Source organism: Pimephales promelas, chromosome 11 (assembly GCF_988280905.1).
Source record: "Pimephales promelas chromosome 11, fPimPro1.hap1.1, whole genome shotgun sequence".
NCBI classification, from domain to species: Eukaryota; Metazoa; Chordata; class Actinopteri; order Cypriniformes; family Leuciscidae; genus Pimephales; species Pimephales promelas.
This window is the reverse complement of record NC_142779.1, coordinates 35,814,595-35,839,764: the sequence shown is the minus strand read 5'-3', so window position 1 is coordinate 35,839,764 and position 25,170 is coordinate 35,814,595. Positions and strand designations below refer to the sequence as shown.

The 25,170-nt window shown below is 36.9% G+C and overlaps 1 protein-coding gene across 1 annotated transcript in view; it reads left to right on the top strand.

Moving 5' to 3' along the window:
* The window catches only part of bmp5 (bone morphogenetic protein 5), a 31,499-nt gene extending 10,990 nt beyond the window's left edge, over positions 1-20,509 (top strand). The window contains exons 3-7 of the mRNA XM_039690346.2: positions 7,355-7,503; positions 10,228-10,425; positions 16,450-16,526; positions 16,607-16,717; positions 19,658-20,509. Coding sequence (XP_039546280.2) covers positions 7,355-7,503; positions 10,228-10,425; positions 16,450-16,526; positions 16,607-16,717; positions 19,658-19,807 — 685 coding nt within the window. The 3' untranslated portion in view covers positions 19,808-20,509. The remainder of the gene's footprint in view (positions 1-7,354; positions 7,504-10,227; positions 10,426-16,449; positions 16,527-16,606; positions 16,718-19,657) is intronic.
* The last annotated feature ends 4,661 nt before the right edge of the window (positions 20,510-25,170 follow it).

Below are 25,170 nucleotides of genomic sequence, written 5' to 3'. Positions count from 1 at the left end.
TTTGACAGGTGGCGTGGAATGGTCAAAGAATGATCATGTTGCAAGCGCTGGCTTTCCAAAAATAATCCGCCTGTATTTTCACACTCCAAACACAAAGAACGATGAAATACATCATAATGTTCAAAAATGTTATGTAAAGTTTCTTGTGCTTTTATTTGTTTAAAAATACCATCAAAGTATCAGATTTGTGAAATATTATTCAATTTGAAGTCTTTTATTAGAAATAAATATAATATTTTTCATGTTAGCAGGCTTTAACAGTTGTGCTGCTTAATAGTTTTGTGGATCCCTAAAGTTGAAAAGAACAGCAGTAAATGACTAAAAATATAACATCATAAATGTCTTTACTGACACTCTAGATTAATTTAACATGTCCTTGCTGGAAAAAATGATACATTTCATATAAAACTGTAGTTTATTATTACCATGGTATACCAAAACTGCAATGGATACGTTTGAACAAACTCTGTTTTTATAATATACAACACAATTATTAGATTCATTTACAGTTAACATTAAACTTATATTATATTATATTATATGCAAGCTTTAATCTTTAAATGATGGAGAAATGTTATCAGAAAAAAGACACTTTCAATGAACTGAATCCAAATGGCACAAACTAACTGGGATTTGTAAGCATTTGTCTTTAAAAGTCATAAAAGGAAATACTGCATATAAAATGAATCTTGCTTCATGCATACTAATGAGATGAGATGACGATAAAACACGTTTAAAGCTGTTTTTACCATAGAGCAACACGCTGAGTTTAAATGAAACCTGACTTCCAATTAAACCTGTAGGAAAGTCTCTTAAAGCCGGGCCTGGTCTGGGAAACACTTTAGGCAGGAAATCAAGCGGAAAATAAAAGCACATCCTGTTTACGCGAGCGCGTCTGGAGTCTGTCTGGAGGTTTCCCTCGTGACGATGAAACCGCATGCGTCAGGATCTGTGGAGACTGTCGTCTGTCACCATCGAAGAGCTGATGATATCACACACCGCCTCGGGTGATCCATCACGCAGTTTCAGGACATGATGGAGGACGTTAAATACGTGAGACGTTATTCAGGAACACAATGCTTTTACAACTACATATTTACTACAGGATCTATTAATATGTAACCGAATGTAAAACATCCAGATGCAAGACTTTATCGTTCTGAGTATTCCACTAAGAAGATTTACTTTATGGAGTTTTAAAAGCAAGGCTGAGGAGGATCTCGTTCATCGGATCCTGTCAATCATTACAGGAGAGTGTATAAACATCTGCGCTGCTCATCCATGATGATTCTTCCAGCATCACCCCGTCTCCTGCCTTAAATCTGGTGTTACACAGTCCGGGTCTACAACCCGTTCTGCTCATCTTCATCGGCTCGGAAAAATGACTTGATTGACTAAATATTAATCATAAACTAATTAACACCCATTAATCAAACGATTGCCATCGTGTTTATTGTAAAAGGTGTGTAACACTTTACCATAAGATTCCATTTGTTAACAGTTAAAATATACTCATAATGAAAAATACTTAGCAGAATAAAATAGCATTTATTAATCTTAATGTTAATACTTTAATAAAGTCCAGTTGAGGCAGCCAGTTCTGTTCATCTTTATCATACTGGAGTACACTCTAAAAAATGCTGGGTTGTTTTAACCCAATTTTGGGTCAAATATGGACAAACCTGAAATGTTGGGTTAAAAATGTAATGTAAAAATTTAACCCAACGGCTGGGTTAGTCCATATTTGACCCAAAGTTGGGTTAAAACAACCCAGCATTTTTTAGAGTGTATTATACACTCTAAACAATGCTGGGTTGTTTGAAGCCAATTTTGGGTCAAGTATGGACAAACTCAAATGTTGGGTTAAACATGCAATTTAAAAATGTGCAGTTGAAAGTGAAAGTTGAAGTTGGGATCAAATTTGAAATTACATTTCTAACCCAACATTTGGGTTTGTCCATATTTGACCCAAATTTGGGTTAAAACAACCCAGCATTGTTTAGAGTATGAACTTTTGAAATATCATGAAGATGACTTAGTTTCAGATCTCAGCTCTAAAATATTATGTTTTATAATATTTTTATAATTATCTTTCATAAACATTTGTCATGGAAATTAATTGTTATTAACAATTCAAATACTCACTATAATTTTTTTTTTCAAGATTTGTTATCACAACATTTTTTTCTTTTGTTAAATCAACTTAAATAATTTATTTAGTTGAGATAACTTATTATTTCGAGTTTCTGATGATTAAATCAATCTCCTTCATTGTATTAACTCACTTTTTCCAGTTCAATCAACTTAACATTTAAAGGCAACCAGGTTACTTATTTTTTTAAGTTAAACCAACAATATTTTTTACAGTGCTTAGTTAATCTTTGTTAATGTTAATTTCAACATTTAATAAAACATTATTCAAATATAAAAGTTGTATTTGCTAATATTATTTAATGGAGCGAATGTATACTAAAATGAACAGTTGTATTTTTTATTAACTAACATTAACAAAGATTAATAAAAACTGTAACAAATGTATTGCTCATTGTCAGTTCATGTTAGTGCATTAAATAATGTTAATGAATGGAACCTTCTTGCAAAGTTTTACCAATTATTATTAATTATCGTAGACATTTAAAATGCAATGTAAAATGTGGTAACCATACTGCGAATTCCACCTGATTTAACCCATTCACTGTAAAAAATGTTTTCAAGATTTGTTATCACAACATATTTTCTTTTGTCAAATCAACTTTATAATAATTTATTTAGTTGAGATAACTTATTATTTTGAGTTTCTGATGGATAAATTAATCTACTTCATTGTATTAACTCACTTTTTCCAGTTCAATCAACTTAAAATTTTAAGGCAACCAGGTGACTTACTTTAAGTTAAACCAACAATATATTTTTTTACATTGTAATAATCACAACATTTTTCTTTTGTCCAATCAACTTAAATAATTTATTTAGTTCAGATAACATATAATTTTGAGTTTCTGATGGTTAAATTAATCTCCTTCATTGTATTAACTCACCTTTTCCAGTTCAATCAACTTAAATTTTTTTAAGGCAACCAGGTTACTTACTTTTTTAAGTTTTTTACAGTGTTAAAATTAGTTTTGTTGCTATAAATGAACATTTTCCCGTCATTGCTGGAATTTTCAGGCTTCCCAGTTCAGGTGATTAAAAAGTGGCTAATTCGTACTACTTAATACGACCTCACTCGTACGAATTTGTATGATTTGTCTAAACCCACGTGATGGGTCATTTATACAAATTCATACGAGTTGGCCAACTCGTAAAATATGTACGATTTAGCAAAAATCGCACTAATTCGTGCAAGTGAGGTCGTACTAATTGTTACGAATTAGCCACCTCGTAAAATTCGTACGAATTGTCGTGAGATGGGGTTGGGTTTTCAGTGTCATACGGTAGGGGGCGCTATTACACATCAACAAAACAAGTAAAGAAGAAGCAGAAACAAGCGATAGACACCCAAGTAAAATAACACAATCATTAAGCATTCAACAGCATATAAATCAAAACTGACGAACGTCACTGAGTGAAATCTTGAACCCATGAAGAGCAAACGACTGTGACGGTAACGACTCCCTCATACTTCTGAATCCCATCCATATGAAGTCTTTGACAACAAATGCAAATGTTCAAAATGTTGCCTTTTTTAATGAAACTTCCCCCCATTCAAGTCTTGATAAAAGTTTTGTGTCTTAGTATGTTTGTGTAAAAACAAAAACTCTGTTCTTTCTCTTGATAAGTTGAATTTTCAGATATAAAATATTCTGGGGGACATGAGAGTTTTGTGAAAATGTGAAAATTGGCGCCGGCGGGGAAAGAGTTAATGTCAAACGATTAATCGCATCCAAAATAAAAGTTTGTGTTTACATAATATATGTGGGTGCACTGTGTATAATTATTTTATATATATAAATACACACACACATGCTTGTATATATTTAAGAAATATTTTCATGTATATAGATTTATATATATAATTTATATTTTATATATAAATATTTTTTTCTTAAATATACATGCATGTGTGTGTATTTATATATATACAAAATAATACACAGTGCACCCACATATATTATGTAAACACAAACTGTTATTTTGGATGCGATTAATCGAATATCTATATTTTGGTTCAGTGATGTTAACTAATATTTCTGACTTAATTGAGATATTTTCCAGTGTTGCACTGCTCATGCCAGCGTGGCTCAATAAGGTTTGAGTTAGAATAGTAACTCGAGTCCTTCTCGACATCTTCAAACCTGCGCAGTTAATGCAGATGTGGAAGATTGCACAGCCGTTGTGGAATGATGTATGGGAACAGTTTTCCTAGGAAAACGACCCCAGCTTTGCTGATTCTCCAGGATATAGCCAGCCGGGCTCCACTAAAGCTCCATGACATCGGGTCAGCTTCGTTCCGTGACGTTGAGACCACCTCAAAATGTTCTCCCACCCGAACCAAAGCAAACCTGTTCTTCCTCAGTCTCACCAGATAGACTGGCTGGTAATGGCCATGGATAAAGCTTTCCATTAACAGCTCATTTGCAAGTTCCAGCACTTATGAAAGTCTTGAAAGTCCATCAGTTATCACTCCTTGCATATCTCGCCAGCTTGTCAGAGCGCTTGCACCCCAGACAGGGCCATCTGGCCTTAATAGACTTCCAACGCTTCCTAAAAGCGTGCCCACCTGCCTCTCCACGGCTCTAATGGTCCTCTAATCTAGATGGAGACCCGTGACTTATCTTGAGTCCCACACAGGAGCATGAATGAATGCGGCTGAGATACGGCTCTCCCGGGGCAATGAAACAAGGGTTTAAAACGGATCCTGCCATCAGAAGCTCTGGACCTCGTGACCGTGTTTACGAGCCAGCCGCGTCCGACAGCTTCTCACGTTCCCACCTGTGATTAATGTAATTCAGTGTTTCACAGTTTAGCACGGGCTTCATATAGCCTGCCCACTGCCAGTGTTAATGACACGGTGGTAAACGACACCTCAAACGCTACTGTGGAGGGAACGGGATAACGGAATGGGATTGGGAACAGAGAACCAATACTTATTCAGTTTTGTGCTGTGATGCTACTGTGCAAGCTTAAAGGAGTAGTTCACTTTTGAAAAAACACTTTTTCTGATAATTTACTCGCCCCCGTGTCATCCAAGATGTCCATGTCTTTCTTTCTTCAGTCGAAAAGAAATGAAGGTTTTTGATGAAAACATTCCAGGATTTTCTCCATATAATGGACTTCAATGGGAACCAAACGGTTCAAGGTCCAAAAGACAGTTTCAGTGCAAACTGTTCAAAGGGCTTTAAACGACTCCAGACGATGAATAAGGGTCTTATCAAGCGAAACGATCGCTCATTTAATAAATAAATAACAAAGTTTAAGTTTTATAAGCTCAAATGCTCGCCTTGCTCTGTTCTGTGATGAGCGTTCGTGACTCTCCTGTTCAAACCCGTTCATCAAAATTAACTAATCTTTTTCTGAGTCAACTTGTTCATTTTGTTCGTTGAATCATCCAAATGACACGAAAAAAGATTCGTTCATTTTGTTAAACAAGTTTTGATAAACGAGTTAATTTTGATAAATGAGTAAAAAACATTTCCTTTCCTTTTCCTTTCCTTTTCTTTCCTTTTTCCTCTTTCATTTTTCCCTTTCCTTTCCTTTTTCCTTACCTTTCCTTTTTTCCTTTCCTTTCCTTTTCCTAATTTCTTTTCCTTTTTCCTTACCTTTCCTTTTTCCTTTCCTTTCCTTTTCCTAATTTCTTTTCATTTTTCCCTTTCTTTTCCTTTTTCCTTACCTTTCCTTTTTTCCTTTCCTTTTCCTAATTTCTTTTTCTTTTTCCTTTCCTTTCCTTTCCTTTCCTTTCCTTTCCATTTCTCTTTCCTTTTTCCTCTTTCCTTTTCCCTAATTTCTTTTCCTTTTCCCTTTCATTTCCTTTTTCCTTTCCTTTCCTTTCCTTTTTCCTAATTTCTTTTCCTTTTCCCTTTCATTTCATTTTTCCTTTCCTTTCCTCTTTCCTCTTTCCTCTTTCCTCTTTCCCTTTCCTTTTTCCTAATTTCTTTTCCTTTTTCCTTTCCTTTCCTTTTTCCCTTTCCCTTTCCTTTCCTTTCCTTTTCTCTTTCCTTTCCTTTTTCCATTTCCTTTCCTTTTTCCTTTTCCTTTCCTTTTTCCCTTTTCCCTTTCCTTTTTCATTTTCCTGTTCCTTTTCCTTTCCTTTCCTTTCCTTGTTCCTTGTCTTTTTCCTTTCCTTTGTTGTTCCGTGCCTTCTGTACATTATAGAGTAAAAAACAACACAAAAACGTATTCACACACACATATACAGTATATATAGTATATATTACACACACACACATGGGATTGTAGTTCTTCCCCTCACTAAAGCCGGTTCACAATCTTGTACCTTTTCAAAAGCTTTTGCTTCAAATCAAAGTTTGTAATGTTATGATTGTCCTCTCACAGCTGATTGGCTTGCTTCATGGCTTATAACAAAGACCTTTCTGAAACCCCTATGGGAGAAATGAGTGGAAAAAATGCTTTCAGAACCAACGTCTCAGAAAAAACAACAACATTTAGAACAATGTTTTTGACAGCAGATGGTGCTTTAATAAATTAAATACAGAAAAAAAACGTCTTTTGTATTGGTTTAGAATATTTGGTCGAAGACAAATTAACATGGCTTGGGATTGCTCTTACTAAAGTATTAAAAGATGCTCAGATGCTTTTCAGATGCTCACTTTGATGGATCTGAATGATTTAGCATTATCCATGGCACTCCAGGGCTCTTCAAAGGATACCAGGGTACTTTTTGGAAAGTTTTGATAACATCTGTTAAAATCTGCTTTTACAGAGTCAGCTCTGTGTCAGTTGTATTCAATCGCTCATGAAGTTAAAGGCACACGAGAACACTGAGATGTCCCCGGCACGCAGGAGACTGTGGTGTGGCGCTCGCCCGCACTGTGGCATGCTGGGACACGACACTGTCTCTGTGTGTGTGTGTGTGTGATCAGGGCCGCTGTCTCACTGTGTGGCCCTGTTTCAGTACAACATCAGTTAAGTAGATGAACAGGAATGGCTTGTTGACAAAGCTGTGGTCGAGATGAAAAGGAGGAGTTGAGAGAGACCTCAGTCGCACACATTTCAAGATTTGTTTTTGTATGGTATAATCAACACTGCTAATTAACATGCAGAATGACTGCAATTAGCAAGATCCAACTCATTCGTCTGGGATTTTAAACATGTCAACACTGTTTAACATTTATCTCTTTGCGTGGGAGGGTGAGAATGTAATGTAAATCACAGTGCGTTCTTCCTGTCTCTTTAGGGATCCTGAAACGTTTCTCCTGGACTGGAAAAAGGTGCGAGCCACTGACGGAGGCTGGCTGGTGTTCGACATCACGGCCACCAGCAATCACTGGCTCCTGAACCCTCAGCAGAACATGGGCCTTCAGCTGTGTGTGGAGACCACTGACGGTATAGGACGCACACACTCCTCACCTTACAGCTTCACACACCATACTGTAAAATCAAGTCCAGGACTTTCAAGCACTGCTTTTTGTAGTTCTTCACAATCGTCAAACTTCAAATCAAAGTTTGTAATGTTATGATTGTCCTCACAGCTGATTGGCTCATAACAAAGACTTTTCTGAAACCCCTGTGGGAGAAATAAGTGGAAAAAATACTTTCGGATCTAACTAACGTCGCTTAAAAACTACAATCAGAGATCTCATTTATCAAACACTATCTTTATTTATGATCTTTTATGGAAGTTTTTTACTGACATGATTCAAATGAAATTTAAAATACTTTAAAAATCAAATTATAAATCAACGTCTGCTCAAATGATAAATCAAATGCTCGAATGCAATTTTATTTCCTCATTCGTGGAAGCATCAATCAAGTAAAAAAACTCAATTTCTCAATCTGATTTGATTTTTAATTTTCACTCTCAACCCAGTATAAATCTGTCATAAATAAAGTCAATGCTCAAAGTATAAATCAAATGCTCAAACCAACATCAAAAATGGCAAATCAAATGCTCAATGAATAAAAATGAGTTTTAACTTGATTTTTGATGGAGTTCATGCTTCCACGAAAAATACTTTAAATTCTAAAATAGATGAATAAAAATAATCTAATAAAACAAAATGGTGCAGCACATGCAATGACATTATGACAAAGATATCGCTTTCCTTATTCAATCTGATTTATTTCTCCCATGAATATATGATCAAATTGAAGAATAAAAGCTGTATCATATACTTGGATATTTATAAGTGTAATATCACGCATATGAAATGCCTCTATATCAGACGGATTGCGGCTTTATTTGTTTTTTTTTTTATCATTAAAATATTTAAAATAAATTTCCCATATATTATCTTTCAATAATTCAAGCACTTCTTCATAAAAATGACCGTTTTTCAACTGATATTTCAAAAAGTCAAATTCCAATACTTTAAGCATCTTTACAAATGCTCATGAAATTGTCACATGGTCAATGCAAAACAAATTAAAATAATCGCAATTTGTTAATGAGTGCTTTATATAATACATTGTTTCAAAGCCGCTTCACAGTAATCAATGCTGCAAGCTTCATCAAATATGAGACTTATTTACTTCGTTATTACCTCATTATTCATCTCGAGTCAATTCAGTGTCGATGTTGCCAAAAATTGGTCAAATATGAAAAAAATTTGATTTACTTATAAAGCGACTCTATAGACAAAAGTAGGGCAGTCAAACGATTAATCGCGATTAATCGCATCCAAAAATAAAAGTCTGTGTTTACATAATACATGTGGGTGCACTGTGTATTATATATATATATATATATATATATATATATATATATATATATATATATATATATATATATAAATAAACACACACATGCTTGTATATATTTAAGACATATTTTCATGCATATACTGCATATAGATTTATATATAAATTATAAATATTTTGATATATAAATTATGTTTTTTTTCTTAAATATACATGCATGTGTGTTTGTGTGTATTTTTATATATATATATATATATATATATATATACAAAATAATTATACACAGTGCACCCACATATATTTTGTAAACACAAACTTTTATTTTGCATGCGATTAATCGCGATTAATCGTTTGACAGCCCTAGTTAATTATTAAAAATTATGTGTCGCGCAAATGCAAATGTTCTGAGTGCGGTAAACTACGGAGACACTTTATTTTAAAGTACTTTGTAGAGTTCCAGTTAGGGTTAGTTACTGGTAATTATCCATCATTTCCTATTATTACATGTAAAAAACTTAGTAAATACATCATTTTAAATAAAGTGTTACTGGTAATACAGATACAGAAACATAGTTTGTGACTTGAATGGATCACGATATTGGCCATAATAAGAAAGCTCCGTCCTTCCACATATAAACTTCACTACACGTCCTTTAGTTGTCAATAGAATTAAAATGCCTTTTATGAAGAGAGACCTGCAACCGAATCAAACATCTGGAAATAAAGCAAAACCATGAAGATCAAAAGGCCATCAGAGGACATAATCTGACATGAATTAAATCTTATTTACCGTTGTAATTAATCATTAACTACAGCTCTAGTGGTTCGAATGACAGATGTGCAATAAAGCTACAGCGATGAGTTATACTGCGGTGGTTAAACACACACTGTGAATGTGGGATGTGTTTCGCATCTAGTGGTACTTTACAATGGATGTCTGCCAGGTTAATGCTGTTCCTCATTTGTTGAATAATAACCATCACTGGTCACTTTAATAGCGCTGTCATCTCTATGTGTTCTCTCCTGCAGACGGCCTTTTGTTGTTTTCAATTATTGTTGCGTTCCCTTTTTACTGGAAATAAGGACCATGAAATGCAGATGGTTTAACTTTCATTCACAGAGTCATTAGCTTCTTAACAGACAGGTTTACCAACGTGAGACTCCACAGAAGGATCATCTTTGAGTCACGACTACACCCAGTTTTTCCTCTTTCTTAAATGGGAACCTGATGCCACGAAGTTACAGCTTTTTAGGATCAGTTTCACTCAGTTTGACGTTCAGACAATCACTACAGCATCATAGAAGATGTCATACATCGTTGTGGTGATTTAGCCACCCAGGACGAGGTTTTCGTGTCTTGATCATGGCTGTTTGTCTAACGTTAATCGCATGCATCTGTTGGATTATCAGGTAGAAGCATCAACATGAAATCAGCCGGGATCATCGGGAGGAACGGACCTCAGTCCAAACAGCCGTTCCTGGTCGCGTTCTTCAAAGCCAGCGAGGTTCTGCTTCGGTCTGTGAGAGCGGCGGGAGGAAAGCGGAAGAGTCACAACCGAAACAAAAGCAAAGCACAACCGAAATCTTCACCAGCTCTTAAAAGTGGAGGTACAGTTTTACAAACTTCAAGACATTCACACTGGAAAATAATGGGTTGTTGTCCAAACATGGACAAACCCAGCCGTTGGGTTACATTTTAAAATAACTTTTTTAACCCAATGCTTGGGTTTGTCCATATTTGACCCAAAATTGGGTTAAAACAACTCTTTATTTCTTTAGAGTGCAGAGTTGCTGTAAGAAATGTTAACAAACCAGCGAACGTTCACTTACGTCCGATACATGGACACAAAAAACTGGAAAGCGGCTTTTCAATCTCTTGTTTCTTATTGTCTGATAGCTTTACCCAAGAAAGAGCAAGTAAGATTAATATGATAACACTTTATTTTACAGTTCTGTTCAGCATGTGCTTATTGTACTTATTATATTCCTTACCTAAGAAAGCAAACTAAGTACTACCCCTTAACCCATGTAGTCACTTTATATTACCCATTGCTTCCTTAGGTAAGGACAAGGGGTTGCACAGAGTAGTCAACATCACGCCGTAAACTTGGCGTCGACTAGTCGCTGATCGTGTGATTTTGACTCTAATAACGCAGAAGACCTTAAGACTGTGTTAAATCTTTCTGACTGAAATCCCGTTGATTTACACCGGCTGTAATGCCAATGCAGGATAAGAAATCTTTGCTTGTCACTTTAAGGGGTCATGAACTGACTTTTTAAATTTTTTTATATTGTTGGTCTTGGTTTTTACATTCAAAAACATCCAAATGAACAAGTAATAGGCTATTTTGTACCCTAGTTTTGAGCCTAGCTGAGAAACGCTGGGTTTTTATGGGCGTCTCCCACTGAAGACTTGGAAGTAAACGCCCACTGCTGTGATTGGAGAACAGTTTTGCATATTATAATGAGTTTCGACTCACCCGTCGGTGCACGTGGGGGAAATTGTTTCGAAAACGTCCAATGTTGTAAAATGGCGACCGGAGTGATTGGCCCATACATGTTGGACCCAGAGTCCGTGTGTTCACCATTCCTGTCAGATCCAATATAGACGGCACAGCACCGTTCTTTACTCTTAATCGCTCTGCAAATCCAGTCTTGAGTACAAAACAATCCTCAGTGAAATGAAGCGAACAGACGGACGATGTTTTACCTCATCAGCTGAACGTCATTAAAAATAAAGTTTAGTCCTATTGGAGTCCAGAGGAAGCTTATGCAGCGACTGTCTTCTTCCACAACCAGGCGCTGCACAATATTCTGTATCGCTCGGTAGATCGATCCGGTTTGTCATCACGAGGTAGGCATCTATGTTATTTAGCTATGCGTGTAATGCACAAATCGGTGGGCGGGGCTAAACCAGCCGCGTTGATCTTCTTCTGCGGGGGTGTGGTTTTATCCTCTTTGTCGTCATAGTTCCCCACTTTGAAAAAGTTGTTTACTGAGGCTGGTGTCAATAAAAGCTTTTAATGGACTAACAAGAACGTTTTCAGTTCTGAAACTTGCAGGATATTCTTATAATACGATGACCTCTTAGATGTCAAAAGCTCAAGGAAAATTGAATTTCTCAGTTCATCACCCCTTTAAAATGACAAATAAAAGCACACTCCCACAGCACTCCACTTGTTATGTTTGTTAAGGGATAATCAATATTGATCAGGTGAACGACCTAAAACCCACAGCTTTACCATTAGAGGCGCTGTACACACAGGATTCATTCACACAGGCAATCAGAAATCTGTGAGAAATATAATGACCCATAGACAAAACAACTGAAAAATCAGCTGTTATGAAGGAGCAATAGCGTTCTGACGTTTGGTGACCCGAGTTTGAGTCTCGGCTCGAGGTTCAGGTTACCCCAGCCAACATTAAGTTGTTCACAAACTTTAGCATTTAGTACTTTAGCAAATTCTGGCATGTTGCAAAGCATTCCCATCTCTTACGTTTTTATTAATGACGTCATAGTCGATATCGACTAATATTAAAAATCTGTGGTCGTGCAACTCCTAGTAAGGACACTAAAGTGCAAAAAATCTATGGATTTTCTAAATTTGTCAGGATAGTGGCTTTAAACAAACATCAATTCAACTAGAAATACCATTGTTTTTTTTAGCGGTCTGTGAAATAATCGGTGTTATTTCTGGATGAACTGATATTCTGATCAAAACATCTACCCTTTCAGTCAGGTGTCAAACTGAAGTAGCCTGGTTTAAACCAGACCATTCTCAGTTGTAACGGAGATGTGGTCTGGCAAAGCTTCATTTCCAGAGGGGCGTCACCAGCGGACGTCGTGGGTAGACCTAGAACCAATCAGGGGTGCGTTTCCCATACAATGACGTAGTTCGCCGTTTCACTACCATAGTACGATGCATCGTTGGAAAAATCAACTAGCTAGTCACGACTGTTTCCCGAAACCCACTGTCGCAAAGTATCGTTTGTTGGTTTCGCACGTGGTGGAGTAATAACTACTTCTAATGAAACTGTTTGAGAACCAATTAACGCTAGATTTGTTTTATATAAATTACAGACATGTCATCTGAGGACTATTTCTAATTGTTCTCAGTTGTTCTGCTTTATTACCAGACTCAATATTTGGCTCGTTCTTATACATGGAGCGCGTTCGTACATGCACACTTTTCAAACACGTTACTTCGAATATTTTGACAAACTAAAAGACGTAAATTCTATTTGTAAGTATTCTAAATAAAAGGCACCGGTTGTACTGAATGTCAGCTTGCTCATTATGCTCAAGATAAGGATTTAATACCTCCAAATGTGTTGCAATATAGAAACGATGCCTCTAACCACAGCTCGAGAGCTGTCGTTCAAACCACACAACTTTGCGATGCTGTTTGCGAATGTTCGTTGGAACGATGGTTTCGGGAAACACCGAATCGTTGAACTATGCTGATAACGACGGAACTTGCGACCATAGTTGGCTAACGATGCTTTCGGGAAACGCACCCCAGAGCGATGAAGGAGATGACGTTTGCAGAGCGGCGGCGGCCGGCGGAGAAACAGAGAAACATTTCCAAGTGTTGTTCTTTGCTCGGTTTTTAACAAAAAGAAAACGTTCAAATCGCTTAAAAACAGACGCGATTGCTGATTCGAGCGACTGATGTTCGACGGCGGCGTCCATCTTTGTAATGTAGGCTACAAAATCTGCTTCACAATCCCAGTGCTTCGTGTAAAGCCCGCCCCAACGTTTCTGATTGGTGCCGCGATGTCTTCGGACTGGAAATCGTCTTGAATGAGCTCTTTGCCAGACTTAAGGCCCTTTCACACCGAACGCGTGACGAAAAAGCGAATAGTTCGCGTCAGAATAGTTCGCGTCAAAACCATTCACATCAGCCGCGACGCGAATTTGCGACGTTCAGAGCTTCAACATTCGCGCCGAGGGTGAACATCTGGCTATTGCTCTGTTGCAGGAAAGCAGACCTGATTTTAACGGACACTATCCACAAGTTTCCTACGCCCCATGAGGCCTTGCGTCAAAAGTGGGCGCGACTTCCGGTTGGAAGTAAACAAAGCGCAACTTGACATACTTCACACTCGTTCATTCAACAGTTGACAGTCATTCAAGTTATAGCGATCCAAACTAGATAACGATGTGGGAACACAACCTCAACGAAATTCAAAAGGGTGAAATAACAGTACCTTTACCCTCTGCAGTAGTTGGTTGGGAGTATTATAATAACATTATTAATAATCAATACTCATCAAGGCATGGTGACAGACAGTTGTGCGAGCTGACAAACAATTCAATTAAAAAATACACACTTAGTCATTGTGCTTTGGAGTTTATTCAAAATTATAAATGAATGTGCTGCTTGAATACATTAACTGGCACATTTGGTATTCTGTCACCACAGGCTTTGATCCTGAGTTTAGGTGTAACATCAGTAGCGAACAGCCAATCACATGCTGATAGAGTTTATAGAATATTAAGAATTTAAACAAATGTACACAGGAAGATTCGTCGTCTTTTGGGAGGTGATGGAAACTACAGTCGTTGGCAGGATCAGAGACGGGCTCTGGCAGGATCACTCTGATTTCGTTTTCAGCTTATGTTCAAAACAATCCCGTTTAAGCCACTAAATTAGTTTAGTCCGGTTATACATACAACCGTGAACAGCACATGTTGTCCCTGAGCTCCGCAACGACATCTCTCATAAAGATTTGCGTCTTTAAATAGTAAAATAATTCTCCGAAAAACAGCTAGCCTCTTCGCTAACTAACACACAAAACACCATTGGAATGCTACTTCCGCCGCCTCACCGGAAGTTTCACCCACTTTATTTTTCACAGGAGCGCCCCTCGGAAACTTGTGGATAGGGAGAAAACGTACTATACACTTATTATTATAGCCTACTAGGTGAATAAATATAGATTTTATATTAGATGTCTTTTTGCAGTGATGTACCGGATTCGATCAGTGCATCTTGAATTGATATTGTTTGTCTGATCTGGCAGCTTCGATAGGGCCCTCTCATAAATTATGGACATATGTCAGTAACTACTGGCAGGTGTAGCTCACTTTCACCAGTTCACTTTTTTTAGAAGAGGTCCACAGTGTTTATCAAAGCAAACACCATCTCCATGAAGAGTTTGTTTGTTCCAGTAACGTCTGTGAAGCGCATTTTCTATGTTTTCTTATTACATTTTTTTATTGTAGAATTGTAATTTAAAGGACGATTAAATAAAAGGATGAAGACAAAAATTAAATGCGGGACAATACTATGACTTGTGGGTCGTATAGCTTCTTCATCACCATCATTATCATCCAGTGAAGACAAGCTTTTCATTTTTATTTAAAAGCAGAAACGAAGGTTTGGGGCACCCACAGAGCTACCGGAGCTAGAAACATAATGGCAGAAGGTGAGCCGTCCCATTCATCAGGGGCTACGTTTACATGCAATCAAATAAACACTTTAAGTAAACGGATTGAAGGCTCTAATGGACTGAAAAGCCTTGTAAACACCCGGTTGGGCTCGATACGAACGAACGAGCACAACGTCCCACCAGTCCTTGTTTCAGATTTTCATTCACAGACGACTCGACACACAAGCAATCAGAGGATCCGTCATTGTTGCGGTCACGTCACTTTTGTTTCCTTGTATATGATTGGCTGAAGCCTTTTCTTTCGCCTCAAAAGTAAAAAAAAAAAAAATCGACATCGAAGCGAAAAAAAATAAAAGTCGTTTTTTTACCGCAGCACATTCGTGTTCAGTGTGGAAGCACTCATTATACAAACAGCTGATCAAAAAATAAAACCATCGCGCGAATTATTCGTGCGTCAAAATCGCGTCCAGTGTGAAAGGACCGTAACTTTCAGAGCAAAGCTAAATTTGCCGGAAGTTGTCTGGGTTTTCCCAGGCTAAAACTGAAGGTTTTCATCGATAAATAATACGCATACAATTTAAAAACATACAATTCTAGTAATAATAATACAATTACAAGTAAGTTGCACTATGATCTGAAAGACAATTAAAAAGTGCTCAACAATATAACACGTCACTAGAATGCAAGTTGTTAAATTATTAAATGTTTTGGCTCATCTTTAGCCTTATTTTTCAGAGGCAACACATTGTCGAAAAGTGGGACACTTTCTAATGTTAGTTGGTAGTGTGTTCCCGATATCGGCGAAAACTCAACGATTAAAGCTTGTGGCTCTATATTGCACTCCACAATCTTGAAGAAGCTCAGCAATATCAGCCCACTGTCATTTAGTTTGCCATTTACAGAGCCAAGGCCTTAGGCTTCAGAGATTCGAGTGATATTTTCTGCAAACTATTCTATGAAAAGAAAATCACCTACTGCACCTTTAATAAGCAGCAGTTGTCAACATTTCCGTCCTTCATAGATGAGTGCATGTTGAGCTTACCTGATGTTTTCCGAATGTAGGGCTCTTTAATGCGATCAAATCACTGAGTATTTACTGCATTTACAGTCTATATACAAAGACGTTCTGCCAGCTGCAAACGTAGAGCACATTGAGCCCACACACACTCCTAGACTAAACAACACGACGACTTCAGTGTTTGTAGGCTCAACGTCTGTTTTGTTGCTGTTATCTAGATCTGAACACCAGTGAACAGAGGCAAGCCTGCAAGAAGCATGAACTTTACGTGAGCTTCCGCGACTTAGGATGGCAGGTAAGCGCATGTGGCGACTCGCATGTGGTTTCTCCAAGCCTCCGGAAAAAACACACATCACTGTCTCCGTCTCGTTTCAGGACTGGATTATCGCTCCCGAGGGATACGCAGCCTTTTATTGTGATGGAGAATGTTCATTTCCACTGAACGCACATATGAACGCGACAAACCATGCGATTGTGCAGACCTTGGTAAGTGTCCGTTTTTGCATTATTTAAAGGGTTAGTTCACCCAAAAATGAAAATTCTGTCAGTATTTACTCATCCTCATGTTGTTCCAACCCCGTAAGACCTTCGTTCATCTTCGGAAAACGAATTAAGATATTTAAGATATTAAAATCGCTCCTGCATACAGTCCATAGGCTTCTTGAGGGACTGGCTCTTGCCGTCCCCGAAAAGTCATAAAAGACATCGTTAAATAGTCCAAGTGACTACAGGGGCTCAATCTTAAGTTTATCAAACGACGAGAACACTTTTGTGCGCAAAAAAACAACAAAAATAACGACTTTATTTCAACTATTCGTTTATTTCTCCCTCTGCGCGAGTCAGCTAACTAGTTTAATAGCGTAAGCTTCTGTTATTGTACGTCACACGCATCACACACACATGACCAGCGTCGACCAATAGTGAGCCTACGTGTGACGTAGCTCTACGCAATCACACTACGTTAACGGACTATAGGCTTATGGAGAAGGAAGTGAATAGTTGAAATAAAGTCGTTATTTTTGTTGTTTTTTTGCGCACAAAAGTGTTCTCGTCGTTTGATAAACTTAAGATTGAGCCCCTGTAGTCACTTGGACTATTTTAACGATGTCTTCAATTACTTTTCGAGGACAGCAAGAGCCAGTCCCTCAGGAAGCCTATGGACTGTATGCAGGAGCGATTTTAATATCCTAAATATCTTAATTTTTGTTCCGAAGATGAACGAAGGTCTTACGGGGTTGGAACAACATGAGGGTGAGTAAATACTGACAGAATTTTCATTTTTGGGTGAACTAACCCTTTAACTCTTTCAGCCAGCGCCAACATTTTTAGACATTTTCACAAAAGTTTTATGGCCCCCAGAATATGTTGTTGTTGGAATATCTGAACATGCAATGTGTCAAAAGAAAGAACAGATCCCCTGATTAAAAAAAAGAAGCTTTTTAATCAACACTTAGAAGTGGGGAATTTTGAGCAAAAAGCTGAGAAAATCGTGTTTTTGTCTGAATTGGATTCAGAATGACGATCAAAACACAGATCGAGTCCATCAACACACCAAAGCTTCACAGTCCTGGATTTAAACATTAAATTTTACATGTACATCTGCTTACGTATGCTATCTTCTTCTCCTGTGTTTTGATCAGGAGATTCTGCACTCTTTCAGTAGATGTGTAATAGCGCCCCCTACCGTATAACAGTGAAAAAACAGAAATGGCGAGGAAGGAGTTAATATTTCTCGAATTTTTTATTTTTTTAATTGAAAAATTTTCAAAGAAAACAATCACAATATAGAACAAATAAACAGAAAACAAAACAAAACAAGACTACAAGAGAGGGGTATATAACTAATCAGAAAAAAAATACATATCAAAGGAAAAGATTAAAAGACTTGCATATTTCAACAGTTTTTAAAGCCTTCTTGTGACAAGAGTCAAAGATAGTCCCAAAGTAGTGTTGTATTTCAATAGGTAAAACATTGAAAAGTGGTCTCTGACCTGAAAATTTACATTTATGAATAGAACATTTTGTCAACAAAAAAAGAAGATTAAGAAGAAATATTTTGTTTTTGTGTAATTCTTTTTTTCCCCCCCGTTAACAAATCCAAACAAAACATTTTCCCAACGTAAAGAAAATTCCTTATCAATGTTGTCAATAACAAATCGGGAAAAGTCGTTCCACTTCTAGAATTGTTTGTAGTAGTGGTTCAACAAATTAGTCACAGTTTTGTGCAAATAAGGCTTAAAAGTGACGATTTACAATAAGATCCCACTAAATAATGTTGCTTAATACATGAACTAACTGTCACGGCGCAGACACGGAGTAAGAACATCTTCTAAATTGCAGAAAATTTAGTTTATTTACAAAAAAAAAGGCACTCCAGAAGGCAAAAATCAGAGTAACAGGTTCACACGTGTGAAGACGACGATGCAGGACCAAGAGAAGAACCAAACTGAGGACTTTAAATACATGCATAAATGAGGAACCAAACAAGACTCAGGTTAACATAATCAATTAACCAATGAGTAACCATGGAAACCACTAATGGGAACAAAGGGAATGGGATCTAAACACAAGATCCAATCCGCGTTATCCAATCAGGAGCCTAGCTGCTTGCTCACGTGGTGAAGGATCTGGATGCTTCAATTAATTATTTTGTAATATGACTAAATGCACAACAAAGCAAATATTTTATCACTTAAAACTTTATTTCAATATACGAGACATGTTCATTTTGCATTGAATGTTATTTATTCCATATCTAGATTATATGAAATATTATTTTGATGTAAAGACAACCAAAATACATGTGCATAAGTTCGTGTCTGGACGTGAGAGAGAAAAAAATCACAGGACAGTTTAATAACTTTTGTAGGCTGGCTCTATTTATCATCAAAACAAAAATGAATGACAGATTAGATGGATGAGGGCGAGGGTGATCCTCGATCCGATGCGGGACAACAGGTCATCAAACTGGCCGCGGGACAGGCGGAAGTACCGTCATCCAGCGCAGCTCCTGGAGCGAGCAAATGGTGAAACTCGCCAAACGGTTCGCCTCGGAAGGGTCCGGTGGACACAAATACGGCGAGGATGATCCCCACGCCACTCTCCAGAGCAAATACAGAGCGGTGACTCTCTCGATGAATGCTCAATAAATATAAAAAAGATGGCCGCCAACGGGTTTCGATTCTGACGCGCGTAAATTTCGCTTTAAACTTTTGTTTTTACACGCGTCAGTTTCGCTCTTGACGCACGAATTAACACAAAGTGATCAAGCGTCAAACTAGACTCGGTAGATGCGAATTTGACGCGCTATTCGCGTTGGTGTGAACGCACAGTCAGGATATTCTTGTTTACTTGCTGTATAATAAACAATTTTTTGTCCAGTTTTCATCCGACATATTATAGATCTCTTTCATTTTTCCTTCACAGGTCCATCTAATGTTTCCTGATAATGTGCCAAAGCCTTGCTGTGCACCAACCAAACTCAATGCCATATCAGTGCTGTATTTTGACGACAGCTCAAACGTAATTCTGAAAAAGTACAGGAATATGGTGGTGAGGTCCTGCGGATGTCATTGAGGCCAGAGGAGCGTCTGTGTCATATTGCTGGAATAAATAACCTATCAAGAGAAATAGTTTTTTGACATTTGATGTACAGTATTATGTATATATTAGCTCACAATTCCTCTTATTTATTTGGCTTTGTTTTGTAATAACTTTTTAAATGTGTGATGTAGATCAGTTAAAAGTTACCACTCTTACCGTAGATCCGTGGCTGATTGGTCTTTCTCTGCGAATATGTTAATGAGTTAGACCAGTTAGAGAGAGTCATAGACTAGAGGATCAATTATGTCATAAATTCATAAGCAACCACTCCAAAACAGAACTGCTGCTATTTTATAAAAGAAATCGAAAGGCCTGAAACGCTAATCACGTTTTTACTGTTTTTTTTTCTTTTGATGTGGAAAAAAGAGAACAGCCATATTGATTTAGCAAAAATAAATCAATAAACAATAATTCTTTGTTAATAAAATGAGTGTAGTGTTGTATGTCTAAAATAGCCCAGAGTATTGCAGCCCACGACTGCTGGTTTATATGAGTTTGCTTTAGATATCAGTGCGCGGATATGCAAAATTAAGGTTTTCTGAGCAAATATTCTTCCTCCTTATATACGTACACTTGTATTAGTATTCTGAGTAATATATATTTTTTTGTGGGAAAATAATTGCATAATTATTGTAGAACCATGTTTGTATGTCATTAAATCTATTTTTAAATCTATTTTCGGTGTCTTTCTCTACCACAGGTGATCAATCATGTTTGTTGCAGGATTTACATGAATTTGCTGAAAAAAATAAAAATAAAATAAACAATTACTGATTTTTTTTTTTTGCTCCATTATTGCATTTGGGATCACCGAGTAAACAAATAAAAAAAATGTAAAGTTAATTCTGACTTTTTATCTCACAATTCTGACTTTTCCCCTCGCAATTGCGAGTTTATTCTTTTCTAACATTGAGAATTAGCCTCGGCTAAAATGTTGTAGTATGGAACATGAGCTTATGTAACATACTTGTCCCTATTCAAATAAACTTAAAATAAATACAATAAAATTATATCTGTATCTTTATACCATATCTCACAAAAAAAGTAAAAAGTCAGAATTGTGAGAACAATTCATACGAATTCGTACACTGTAAAAAATAACCGTGATTTTAACCGTAAAATACTGTAAAAATGCTACAGTGCAAAACTGTTAATTGGTAAACAGAAAGTTTCCGTACTATACACGGTAAATTACTGTGATATAATTTTACAGTAAAATACCGTTAAATTTACAGTTTTTGAAAGTGAAAAAGAACAAAACATTGTATAATTTACAGTGAAAAACCGTAAATTGGCATTCCCACAATTCCCTGTGTGACACTTCACATTTTATGTATTTTTGTTGAAATAACTATGGTTCCTCATAGTTTTATTGTTTTTTTTCTTCTAATCAGTTATGTACATTAGGGTTATATGTTACATTTAATGTTGTTAAATTAATGTTTATTGCATTTTTTTAAATTTCATGTGTGTTACCATGATGTTTGTGTGAATGACATTGTGCAGCTTCTTTAATTAAGTATTCACTTGTGATGAGCTGTGATTGCTCATGTAACTCTCATCACTGCTGTGATGATTGTTGGTAGTCAGTGTATTACAATGGTCTAAAACAGGTATCAATACATCAATAAGTCGGTAAATCCACATTTGATCAGAAAATAAAATACGGTTTATTACCGTAAATTTCAAGTTAAGTCTGTAAAACCATTAACGTTCCTACCGTATTTTTAACGGTAAAGTTCTGGCAACCACAGCTGTCGGTTTTTTACCGTAAAATTTACGGCTTATTTTTTACAGTGACAAGTGATTAAAAAGTGGCTAATTCATACGACCTCACTCGAACGAATTTGTACGATTTGTCTAAATCCACGTGATGGGCTGGTTTATGGGGCGGGGTCAGGGGTAGGTCATTCGTACGAATTCATACGAGTTGGCCAACTCGTAAAATATGTCCGATTTAGCAAAAATCGTACTAATTCGTACGAGTGAGGTCGAATTAGCCACCTCGTAAAATTCGTTCGAATTCCCGTGAGATCGGGTTGGATAAAACCCGATCAAACCCGATCACACTAAATGTGTCTTTATAGCACGCATGTGTATTGTTGTGTAATTTATACGCTTAAGTGAGTTTTTACGTGCATATGATACGCATTGGTTGGTTAGGGTAGGTTTAGGTGTGTGTGTTATACGTTTGGGTGGAATTAGTGGTGTGGGGTGCGTGTATTACACGCAAATGAACTGCGTATCAAATGCACGCGTAAAACTGCATCTCATATGCATGTAAAAACGAACATGCATAGAAGCATTTACGTGAGAAACCATGCAGAAGGTGCAGTTGCCTTTTGTATTTTGTATTCTGTGGCAAAAATGTGTTTGAAAAACATTAGCAAACAAATTGCTTCATTTAGACAGACCTTTGCATGCAAATCTACGCTGACCTTATCTGATCACGAAGGTTTTTTGAAGTACATTTTTTGCTGAATGCCAGAAACGGAATGACTGTGCTGGACTTAATTGAAACCAGTGCTCCGGGTGCGCAGACGTTATGTGGTCCCGATCTAAGAAGAGTGTTGACGTCCCATGAATAGCGGAGGCCACCTGCTAACCTCACTGCTAGCGGTGTGGATGATCTGCATTCCTGCGGCACGGTTACTCCCGCGGCTTCACAATCCCATCTACTGTTTAATATCATGGATTCCGTCCAATTCCACTAAATGTCTTCCTTTCCACAACAGCAGGCCCAGTATGAACGCTGCTATTTTAGGGAGTCCTGTGCCGGTGAGCAGGCTCTCTCAGTATAAGCCCCGTGGCCACATGAAAGGGGACAGAGATGAATTTACTGTCCGTGCAGAGAGCAGCACACGTGCACACAATTGATCAGACTGGGTTTGCACACTGATCTTCACGCTCGACATGAATAACAACGTTTACATGATTAATATTGTATACTTTCAGTAACCTAGCACTGATTGTTTCCTCTATTGGAGTGGATTAGCTAACCAGATGTACGAACGTTCGCTAGCTGCATCCTTTGACCCTCCTCCTCCCCAGCACCACCTGTAGATCTGCACTGGGGTTTAATATCTTCACGCAGAAGCGTTTGTGCATGCTATTTAATTCTTAATACAAACTCACAAGTTATTGTGCTTCTGTGTAACGAGTTGGCAGGGACGAAGCAGAGAGAATCCACATGCAAGCACTACTTTGATTGTTATAATAATAATACAAACAATACTCCAGGGCAAACAAAGAAACATGGAACAGCAAACAGCAATAACGACTGACAAACAACAACTGAAGTACTGAGCTTTAAACATACCGGGTGTTGGTGATATGTAGGCTATTTAAGCTAACTATGGTGACAACATGGAAGTGAACACAGAAACAATGAATAAACTACAACATAAAAGTCCTACAAGTTACAGATCTCGCATGCCAATATCATTTGCCAATAAAAGCTGGTTAAATAATTCACTCTGAGAGCGGTAATGCTTGAAACACATTAACCCAGCTGTTGTGTAATCATGTCGGGTCATGTATACATTGTGAATGCATATCAATAACTAGTGGAACACATAAAATAACAAATTCTGTCTCATTATTTCTATAAAAAATGCCCTGGCTGTATGATTTTTCACAGCTGCCTGTGCCTCGGGTCGTAGCTCGTATAATTACTTTCATTTGGACATGCACAGATTTCTATAAACAATGGATATTGTGGTAACAATTGACATGAAGTTACAGTGAACAATACTTCTACAGTATTTATTAATCTTATTAATATTAACATTTACTAATGCATTATTAAAATTAAAAGTTGTTTAAAAATTAATTCACTGTGAACTAGCATAATATTTTTTTTTACTAACATTAACAAAGATTTATAAATGCTTTTCGAGGTAAAACGATATAAATACTGTTCGTTTTCTCACACAAACTGCTCGTTTCGTGTCTTAGGCCATTAACGAGTCATTAAATCATGTTTAATCTGGACTTCTCTGTGCTGCTCTTTGAGGTGGTGACCATAGACCTCCATTATATGACTGACAGACACGAACGGTTTGACCTAAAAATATCAAAATTCAAAATACTGTGGAAACAAAGACACCTACATCTTGGATGCCCTTGAGGTGAGATAAAACATATCAAAAATTAATTTCAAAGTGAACTATCCCTTTCAGCAGGACTTCTACTAGTAGAATATATCTAAAGCGGACAATCCAAATAAAGTGTTACCAAATATATTGCTCATGTTTAATTCATTTTAGCTAATGCATTACCTGTTAACAAACGAGTCCCTGAAGTGTTAGCAGAAAATCAGCTGTTTATTTAAATCTGTGAATGTCCAAATGAAAGTAATTATGAGTGCGGAGCCATTTTTTAAAACACTTTCCGGTAACACTTTACAATACGGGTGCACTAATATGCATGAATTCATGCTTAAGTAATGGTCAGATAATCATGAGATAATGTAGAACTCATGAAGAACTAAACCATTAATTAATGATTACTGCATCAGCAACTAATAAAGAGTCTATATGATTAATAGATGAAGTAATACATGAATTGCAATTAATTCAATGTGTCATTGTGTATTAATTCCTTAATAACATATTTTATTAACTAATAGTGTAAATTAATGTGTTAATTACCACAATTAGTCAAAGCTATGCACTTCACCTTCCAGTTGTCTGCTTTAATTAATCATTAGCTAATGATTTGCAAAGGCATCATTATGTTATGACTTTACTTGTTGGGGCACATCATTATTAACTAGTCATTTAGTAATTTGCACATGAATTTGCACTAACAATGAAGTGATTAATCATGTATTAATGCATATTAGTGTACCTGTCATATTATTTTGGAAGTTAAAATACAAGGCTTTTGCTCATTCTGGTAATTAACATATTAATTGACCCTATTAGTTAAAAAAAAAAGGTTTAACCCGACTATGGAAGTTAATCGGAAAATGCTGTGCGTGATGAAATTGTTCAGGGATTGGATTTTATGTTTTTTGAACCCACACCGCACCACAAACCTGTGCCGGCTTATACGCTTCGATTCTTACTCAAATAGCCACGCTGTTCCTGCTTTTGGAGTTCATTGTAGTAATGAACTTCATATGCGTGTTGTTTTGTGTGCGATTGTCACTCATATCTATGTTACACTGCAAAAAAACACGTTGGTATGCTTGAAATGAAACCACAGCCTACAGTGGACTACACGCGAAACACAGTTGTGTTGTTCCGTACACATTAAAATGATTAGGGATGTGTTTTATCTTGTTAGGTAAATATTTAGGACACTACACCCCAAGAGAACACAATCTCCAC